The sequence below is a fragment of the Diadema setosum genome, chromosome 8 (genome assembly GCF_964275005.1).
Source record: "Diadema setosum chromosome 8, eeDiaSeto1, whole genome shotgun sequence".
Taxonomy (NCBI): domain Eukaryota; kingdom Metazoa; phylum Echinodermata; class Echinoidea; order Diadematoida; family Diadematidae; genus Diadema; species Diadema setosum.
In genome coordinates this window covers 9,568,016-9,578,124 of record NC_092692.1, presented here as the reverse complement: position 1 = coordinate 9,578,124, position 10,109 = coordinate 9,568,016, and the positions used below count along the sequence as shown (strand labels likewise).

The 10,109-nt window shown below is 40.6% G+C and overlaps 1 protein-coding gene across 1 annotated transcript in view; it reads left to right on the top strand.

Moving 5' to 3' along the window:
- The first annotated feature begins 6 nt into the window (after positions 1–6).
- LOC140232038 (B9 domain-containing protein 1-like) overlaps positions 7–10,109 on the top strand; it is a 75,712-nt gene continuing 65,609 nt past the window's right edge. The window contains exons 1-3 of the mRNA XM_072312188.1: positions 7–142; positions 7,709–7,777; positions 8,588–8,699. Of these exons, the coding sequence (XP_072168289.1) occupies positions 83–142; positions 7,709–7,777; positions 8,588–8,699 (241 nt within the window). The 5' untranslated portion in view covers positions 7–82. The remainder of the gene's footprint in view (positions 143–7,708; positions 7,778–8,587; positions 8,700–10,109) is intronic.

The window sequence follows — 10,109 nt, the reverse complement described above, 5'->3', positions numbered from 1 at the left end:
CAAACTCTCACGATTTTGTTGTTTAGGTCCCGGGTTCCATTCCGTGTAACGTCTTTTTATATGAAGTTCCGACATTTTCATCATGACGACAACTCCGACTGTCTTTCTGCTCATGATGAGTGGTCAAATCGAGGGTGGTGATGTGAGTATATAGATTTCTTTGCCGGTAGAATGTCAGAATACTGTGGCCGTGTGGCGTGTGTGTGACTTAATCAGCAGAACGGCGCGCCGGCGGGACTGGAGCCAATAGACCCATGCATAGTACACTGTGCTGTGGTTTCTGTAATACCCACGGGTCATACGGGTGTACGTGTTTTCTACGTGTGTGTGTGTGGAATCATGTCAGCAGTAGAGTTTTCTGCAGTGGCAGTGCATAGACAGAAAAATCCGTTTGTCCGGAGGAGTCTTTGGGTAAATTACAGGATACCGGCAACCAATCACGGAGAGCGCAAATCGCTCTGAAAAGAGCGTAGGGCCTAATTTAATTACAGTACGCTTGCTGATAGCAACCATCAAAAATATTCCTGCGAATTGTGCGATATGTTCCGTAATTCGGCTGTCGACGTGACGATTGCATTTGTTTACGTATGTTTTCTTTGATCTGTGCGCTGAGAGTGTCAGGCCTCGAATTAACCGACGGCCACCGACGGCCATGGCCGTCGGTGCCCCTCTCAATGGCCGCAATGCCCTTTCTTCTGTGATCAAAGTTACGGCCAAAAAAAAATGTGCCCTTTTTCTTGTGGTCGTGGTGCCCTTTTAGAATGAAAGTTCTTGTTTATGACGTATAATATGCCCTTTCTCAAAGTCTACACTTCAATAAGCTTGAACAAATTTCCTCATCTCAAATATCATACCTTCTGTTCAGTTCACTCGCGTCCCAATATATCTGATTCAAACTCAACGAGACGACGTGTACGTACACTTGTACTTATGTACGTACGGTACGGACGACCGGCTTTGACCGTTCCGACTGCCTCCGAAGCGCAGCGGCCATAGAGTTACTAGCTAGGTAGTAGTCCACTTCCTGGACTGTATTCGTAGTGTTCCCGCGCGTACGTACGGAAGTACGTTGATGGTGTCTGTACGTCGAGTGTCGCAATCAGCGGTTGAGCGCCTTGGGTGGGTGCACTATGTGCATGCATACTGTGGGGAATGCGGCTATTAAATCGTCTGGAGCAAGTGGTCGCAAGCCATGTGCCAGGCATGTCGGACGGCTGCGAGAATTGCCATCTCTCTCGCTCTGCATTCATCCCCGCATGCTCAAAGTAAATGTGATCGAGGGCACGCATGCGAAAAAAAGTGAAATGAAATGTAAAAAAAATTGTGCAGATCCCCCACCCCCGTAACACTGTATGTGAACACGGGTTGGCTGGTTAGTTGAAAGTGTTCCTCAAAGTGCCCTTTTTGTTCCTCAAAGTGCCCTTTTTTGTTCTTCAAAGTGCCCTTTTTGTTCCTCAAAGTGCCCTTTTGTTCCTCAAAGTGCCCTTTTTCTTCCTCAAAGTGCCCTTTTTGTTCCTCAAAGTGCCATTTTCGTTCTTCAAAGTGCCCTTTTCGTTCCTCAAAGTGCCCTTTTCGTTCCTCAAAGTGCCCTTTTCGTTCCTCAAAGTGCCCTTTTCGTTCCTCAAAGTGCCCTTTTTGTTCTTAAAACTGCCCCTTAGGAAAAAGTATGCCCCGCCCTTAACAGGAAAAAAGGGGCACCTTCAAAGAAAAAGGGCACATTTAGTTGATCCTCCAAAAGGTGGAGGGGCACTGTGTACCCCTGCCCCCCCCCCCCCCCCAGAGCTGCCCCTGTGCTCCTTCCAGGCCCTTTTTGTACTTTCAGTTGCCCTTTCTAGTGCAAAATCGGTCCCATTCTCCTAAAAAGGGGCATATTCCAGAAAAGGGGGCACATTTTGATGGTGCCCCCAAAAGTATGGGGGGGGGGGGGAGGGGTATGTGCCCCTGCCCCTGTTTTTGTAAATCCGAATATTCTAACGTTGATTATTCCGAAGCGGTATTAAAACCAGGGCCCTTTCTAAAAAGATTTATTACAATGCAACTAATGATGCAACTCAAAAAATCAAATGCAGGTGATATCAAATCACACGCAACTTTTGCATTTAAACGCAATTGCGTTGCTGAAAAGACTTGCGTTTGATAATCATATGAAACTAGAAAATAATTGTTACGAACCTGAAACTCAATTGCGTTTAAACGCAACTCTAAAAATCAAATGCAAGTCCATCAAATCACACGCAACGATGTATTTAAATGCAAGAGCGTTGCAGAGAAGACTTGCGGTTTTTGTACGAAACTAGAAAATGCGTTTAAATAAATCTCTATACATCTACGGAAATGACGGAAATGCGTTATTGTTGAAAAGACTTGCAATATTTTTTTTAATTTCATAAGCAAAATTAAAAATTAAACGCAACTCTGAAAATCAAATGCAAGTCCATCAAAACACATGGCACGCTGAAAAGACTTGCGTTTGATAATCACACGAAACTAGAAAATTGTAGGAAACTTATACTCAATTGCGTTTAAACGCAACACTAAAAATCAAATGCAAGTCCATCAAATCGCACGGAACGCTGAAAGACTTGCGTTTGATAATCATACGAAACTAGAAAATTGTAGGGAACTTTTTTTTAACTCAATTGCGTTTAAACGCAACTCTAAAAATCAAATGCAAGTCCATCATATCACATGTAACGCTGTATTCAAACGTAAGAGCGTTGCAGAGAAGACTTGTGGTTTTTGTACGAAACTATAAGAAATTGCGTTTAAATGCATCTCTAAACATCTACGGAAGTGTGTTATTGTTTAAAAGACTTATCGTAAGCAAAATTAAAAATTAAACGCAATTCTGAAAATCAAATACAAGTCCATCAAATCACACGGAACGCTGAAAAGACTTGCGTTTGATAATAACACAAAACTAGAAAATTGTGTGAAATCTAAACTCAATTGCGTTTAAACGCAACTCTAAAAATCAAATGCAAATCTGTTTTTAAAACGCAAGAGCGTTGCAGAAAAGACTTGCGGTTCTTGTCCGAAACTAGAAATTGCGTTTAAACGCATTAAAATGTACGGAAGTGCGTTATTGTTGAAAAGGCTCGCATTATTTTTTATTTCGTAACGGAACTTTCGCCGTGACCGAACTTAGTCTGCACTTGCAGAGGAAAGACATCGCAACATTTACACGTTTCAAACGCATGCTGCTTCACAAAATGTCAATGAAAAAAATGATAACGAATTATTGTTAAAGTTCGCTATGCCGAAGTTTCAAATCTCAGTCCAAAGTTAAATAGGTCCGACAATGGTAAGAGGTTTGTGTTTACGAAGGTTATAGTAGTCCGAAAGATGTCGTTTTCGGATGAACAAACTTTTCTTCTTATTTCAGACAGGCCCGCGCCGTACAGAGCGGTAGTTATAATGTTGCGAATCGGAGCGCGAGAACAATTCATTTTCAGAGTATGGCAATACAAATTTAAGCAGAACAAATATGGCGACTTAGGGAAGGAAAATCACACATATTTCAACTCAGTCGGCACTGAAAAATAATCTCGACAGAATCATGCGAAATCACACGCATATCTTCCCAGCAACGCACTTGAATTTAAATCGCAAAGTTTAATTCGATTTTGGGGAATTTGCCTTTGATATTTCAAATCAAGTTTAAAACGTTAAGTGTCTAGAAACGGGCCTAGGTTTCCGATCCCGCTCTCTCAAAATCCCTCTAGAGATTTGGGAATTGTGCGTTTTCGTTACTAATACTAGCCCGCGCAAGATTTATGCATGAACTAAAACACTATTGTTGCTCATGTCAGTAGGCATGTTTTGGCGGCAAAAGGAGTAAGATATATGGGTAGCGATCTGCATCGTAATCCAAATCTTACTCTGTACAGAGGAAATTAATTTTCATTTATAAGTCGACAAAATGTCGACTTACGCGTAAGTCGACATTCGCGTAAGTCGACGTGTTTTGCACAGTCCCGATTATGTCGACTTACGCGAGGTGACTGTATATACTGAGTATATTATGTATTTGGGGGGGGGTTGTTGTTAGAATATGAAAAAAAAACCCATAAAATTCTTGCAACGTCGCAAAAACCACCCTTTAAAAAAACACCCAACATGCCCTTTTCAATGTGGCCTTGGTGCCCCTCTGACTGACCTAAGTGCCCTTTCATGGCTGGCCTCTTGGAAAAAGTGTCCTTTTCTAAATGGCCTTGCCCCTCCAAAATCCTATTTCAAAGCCTGGAGTGTGGTATTCATATGTTGTTCTCGGGGGTTTCGGGGGTGTCCCCCGAAATAATGCACTTGTCAATGTAATGACTCACCCCACTACCCCCGGACATGGGTGCGTCATTTCCTCGTTTGGTCCGTCAAATTTGTGACCCAGGTGTTCGTCATTTTACCAGCTTTGTCCGTCAAATTTTTAACCGAGGGTTGCGTCAAAATCCCATTATTGTCGGTCAAAATTTTGACCGAGGGGTGCGTCATGGTACGTCACTTGGCTATGGAAAACTGCACGCATTTTTTGCACGCTACCAGTACCAGATACACGTACCGCGAGTGAAATTACAGTGAGCGCTTTCCCGCGGCAAGTGAAAATCAAAGTCGGGAAGCGTTTTGGAATAAGAGGGAAAAATGCTTGCCCAAATCTGGCAAGCAAATAATTCAAAAGCCACCCTTTCTCCTCACATTTTCCCTCCAACAAACCCATGAAATCATGCATACTCAAGCTCAAACCAGACGGACTGTTTAGCGATGTAACGATTTCAACCTTAGTATAGTAAGGGTACTAGGTCTCGCGCAGGGACTTAATGATCGCGCATAGCGTAACTGCATATAGCAAGCAATATTACGCATAGGACTAAGCACAAAATTTGCCGATACGCCCATGGAATAAACATACCTGACAACCGCTAAACATGAGAAGGAAGCAGGTAAGAAATTTTGATTTCAAACAAATTTTTCACTAAATTTCTAATTTTTTGGAACAAATTTTTCACTAAATTTCCAATTTTTTGGAACAAATTTTTCACTAAATTTCCAATTTTTTACCTTATAATTTACCTGCCTTAGCTTAAAATCTTTTTTAAGGATGTTGTAGCCTAGCTGTGTCGTCTCGCTTGTCTCGTTCGTATGATTGTAGCCGATAGAATTCGTAATTTGTTCGATCGATCGTTTATAATATTCTACGAAAGCCGAAGCACGTTACAGCCGCAGAGAGGGGCAGACACTTTCACGCATGAAACTATATAGGGCAGCTGCGCGACCTTTACATACCCGGAGAAATTGAACGCATAGAATTAAGTCCGACATACAAACGGCGACAGCGCACTACTCTGTCATCGTATCATCAGGAGATTCTGGGAGGTGATTTTTCAGCATTTTCGTGATATTTATTGAGAAATTCAGGCACGATTGTGGAATAATTTTTATTATAAGAGCATCACAAATTTTCGTGCGCGATATCTAGCCCCCTCAACTATACTAATGTCAATGTCGAACACTTCAATGACTTACTTGCAGCCCTAGTGCCCATTTGCTATTGCATATTGCGATGCAACACCAACACTCATTGCTATCGAAGAAAGTTCGTTAATATTCCAATACAGTGTGCGTCTACATAATATTCTGTGGTGACAACGGCGAATTTTTGACAGTAAAAGAAGCGGCAGCAGAAGAAACTGCCTGCTGCATGCCATTTTCTGCTCACGGGAATGCCATGGCGTGGTGTGTACCTGCAGTAGCAGGTACTGTAAAAGTGGAAATTTTCGCGGTGTTGAAATTTTCGCGCATTTCGCGCAACCAGAAACTAGCGCGAAAATAAAAACACGCGAATATTTTTGCTTGCCATACGTTCCCGTGCGTGATGTCTTGATTCCGCGGAATTAAAAACACGCGAAACTCTTCTGACCCGGCCTAGCGCGAAAAATTAGTCGCGCGAAAATATCCACTTTTACAGTAAGTCGAGTGGTGCGTGACTCGCTAACACTGTGCATGCAATTCGCTAGTGAGCAGCGTGAACTACATCGTCCATGTGTTGCATTCAACCGGACTAGCAATGGCCGCGCACATACAGCGCATCTGCACACAAGTCATGTATGGATTGCATGCACAGAATACATACGGAATATCGTAGCAGCAGAGTGATGTACGGTGAATGACGGGACGGTGCTTACAGGGCCAGGGTAAGGGAAACTTGCCGAAACTTTTACAAATTATGTTTACGAACCAAAAGAAAATGAAATTGCTTTAATAAAACGTATGCAAAAATCGTTTTAGTATTTACGGGGGTGCGTCAAATGTACCGAGGATGTCCGTCAAAAAAGTGACCGAGGTGTGCGTCACTTTCAGGGTTTTGTCCGTCAAAAAAGTGACTGTGGTGTACGTCAAAAACCCCGTGTGGTCAGTCAAAAAATGACCATGACGCACCCATGTCCGGGGGTAGTGGGGTGCGTCATTACATGGACAAGTGCATTACGATCCTGCACTAGTCTAGACTAGTCTAGACAGTGTATACAGTATGAGGTAGTACCATGGGTGCACACAAGGCGCTAAAAATTGATTTTCCTAGGAAATACACAATCTGACACTAGTGACAGTGTACTCTAAAGCAAGAAATATTCATGGCATGAAATTTTTGTGAATCTGAGCTGACCCGAACAGCCTTTTTGGCGGCAGGAAATTTTCCCGAATTGCCACTAGCATCCATTGCATTAGGCCTATAGTGTAGACAAGAACTTTGGCATGCATTTTAATTTTGCGAATTTTGGCTCTTTCAAAATTTGCAAAATTGAAATGCACACGAACATTTCTGGTTTTAGTCCAGCACTATTTACAGCTGCAACATGTTCAAATTCAACTGTTTTTGTAACAGCTCATTCCTTGATAATGCTGAGCCTTCTGAATTACGTGATATTCACTTGTTTGTACTTGAGCAGTGTGGTGTTTTACAAACAGAAACTATTTGTACTTGATTTTGGTAACTTCCATTGGCACAAAAATACCTTTAGAATCTTTCTGCAATGTAATGCAATGCATTTTTTTATTATGGAGCATTTGATTGTAGTCTTTGACAATTATACATATAATGATTGAAAGTGAATTTATTTCAGTCTATGTTCATTATTCTTTTTATTTTGCCATTTTTGCTGTGACTGTACAGTTTGCAACTAGGAGCTACAGTAAGTAAGTTCTATAGAACCAGGAATCTTGGGTAATTTTCATGTGGGTGTCAGTTTATGTCTTGAAAGATCTTTCATAATCACTTTTTAATGTGTAAGAGTACCCCTTTCATTGTTTTTGTTTCTGATGAGCAGCTAGGCAAGGTTGTGAAGGAAATAACACTGCACTTTCAAGTGCTGAACAACATTTCATACTACAGGCTGGTGCAGAAAAATACCGTAAAATCTTGCCGCCTATTGGCTTTATGGACAGATGTCACCCTTGTCCAAACTATGTGTGGAGTTTTGAAACGGTGAACCAGTGTCCTTTTACCATTGTCACTACCATTATAGTGGAATACAAAATTTTATCTTCAACCAGGATCCCTTCTTTTCCGTAAAATAATCTCCATTTCATCTTATAACTCTTATATGAATTAATGTAGAGCTGAGCCTTTGTCATACTTTCGTCAAGAAAATGCTATGAAAAAAAAGAAAGAAAAGAAAAGAAGTGGAAATAATAATTTCTCTTTACATCAATATTTCAGTTCCCAGAGTTTGATGACTTATATGTGAAGTACAACTTTGTCTATGGGCCAGACTGGGTGATCACAAGTGTAAGTATTCTAGTTCGTCCCTACCAGTTTCTTCCCCCATTCAATCATCTTCCCATCGCCATTTAATCCACCCCTTTTGATTTTCAAATCTTAGGACTTTTAGTATTGGTATAGTATAGTATTGGTGGAGATGAGGATTGGCTTTTTAACTTTTTGCGAGATACCAAGATACCACTTATGGGATAGTACCCATCATATCATTCTAAGAGGAATTCAAAGTTGATTTGCTGAAAATCAGTTTGGAATGGGTGAGACATCAAAAAACAACCAAAGTAAAACAATGTGGTTGTAATAAAAGGTGGGTCCCACCTTTTATTAGGATCGCTCTGTTTTGGATGTCTCAGCCGTTTTAAAACCAGTTTTCATCAAATAAACCTTGAATACCTCTTAGAATTGTATCATGCTCTTTCGTATTTCATGAGAGGTTTCTCATTATCTCACTAAAAATGTTAGAAACCATTTTATGGTTTGTTTTGTTATATAAACACTGAAATTTGTTTTTCTTCAATGAAATAATAAATTGATTATGCTGACAGCATGTAATAAATTTTTACCTGACCATGGAGGTGAGATGTCAACCCGTTCCATACTGAATTCTGAAACCCCCATAGACTTAATACACAGGCCACCAGGTTTGCGTATGGAACAGGTTAAGGTGTTTGGTGGCCCTATTTTACTTTCTTTTGAATTCAATAAACTCTTTTTTTAATGTTATAAATATTTTTTAATGTAATTACTAGCTGTATGAGTAATAAAGATAGGTACCTCAATGTAGTCACATTGTATAGTTCAATTTTTATCACTGCATAGGGTCTGGAGGAGGGCATCTCTCAAGTGTGCAAAAAGAATGTCTATGGAAATCAACATTTCATCTGGAATTTTCCGCTGGATGTCACCTTCAAGAGTACAAATCCCTATGGATGTAAGTTCCCCTCAAAGAGCCAAATGAATACTGAACTAAATGATAAAAGGTCATATAATATGTATGTGCATATATATTCTCAACACTTGGATCCAGCTTGTTGCTATGCCAGGCAAATGTTGGGCAAACTCTCTGGTGGTCAGGGGCAGCCTTTGTTACCAGTCATTAACCCTAAAAAGGGGGGGGGGGGTTGAATCAACCCCCCTCGACATTTTTCGTGACTATTCCGCTGCGCGAAATTTTTTGACTGCGCCATTCGCTGACTTTACTTTCAAGTTGCGCGCAACTTTTGACACCATTTTCGCCAAAATCGCGCATGCCGTTATGATGCTGCACATCCTTTTATACATGCCTGTCCGACTGAAAATGGCTCAAAGACGTGATTTTGTGCATAAAGTCTATGCAAATGGAGTTTTCTCACCTTATTCATAAAGATATGATTATTTTCACTTTCATAGGCTGAAATCAATTAATTTCAGCATGATTATGCTTGAAATAGGTTCTGCCATAAATTTTGTGAAAAAAAAATGATAAAACAAAAGGTCGAAAAACAAAAAAATACTATAAGAAATTCATAAATCAATAAAATACGTAAGAAATTAATTTTGATAGCAGATTTTTTTTTTCAAATACATTGGGTGATTTCAAGTTCGATGCTAGTGCTAGCGCTAGTGCTAGCCGCCAAATAACAGCGTTAAATCGAGCTCCAACACCAGCACTAGGTGTTGGAATCACAGCACAACGAGCTCCGCAGAAATTGCGCGACGAAAAAAGTGATGGCACGTGATTACAGTCAAATTTTAAAAGATGTAACCAAAACTGCTTAGTTTAAGACATATAGTAAGGAAGACGGATTAAAGTGCCACAAATTTCATCCATTCCCCAAAATACAACTATCTTAATTTTGCTTCCAGGCTCAGATTTATATAGCCATGTCTGGAGTGTTTGTGTACGTTATGTTGGCAACCACTGCATTAGCATAGACTTTGGACGTAAAACGTGCATCTGTTATGGCAGTGAATACGGGTCTCGCACGGCAACGCTAACACCAGCACCGAACTTGAAATGAAGAAAATGATAATCCCTAGGGGCTTGTGTTAGTCAATGGGGAAAAAGCACGTAAATCGCTAACACAATCGGCGGGGGGGAGGGGGGTTGAATCAACCCTCCCCCGGCCACAGAACACCCCAAAGAGCCCGGCCTGGTTAGGGTTAAATTTGAACATGTTTAATAGTTACAGTCTATATGGAGTTTTGTCATCCAGCATATATTTCTGGTTTTTACACTATTTTAAGCCTTATACTTAAACTTCTGCCACTACAATGTATATTTTGTCAAATTGTACTCTTAGTTAAGTCATATATAAAGTGAATTTGATCTTTAACCCATTGAGGATGGGCTGATATTGCT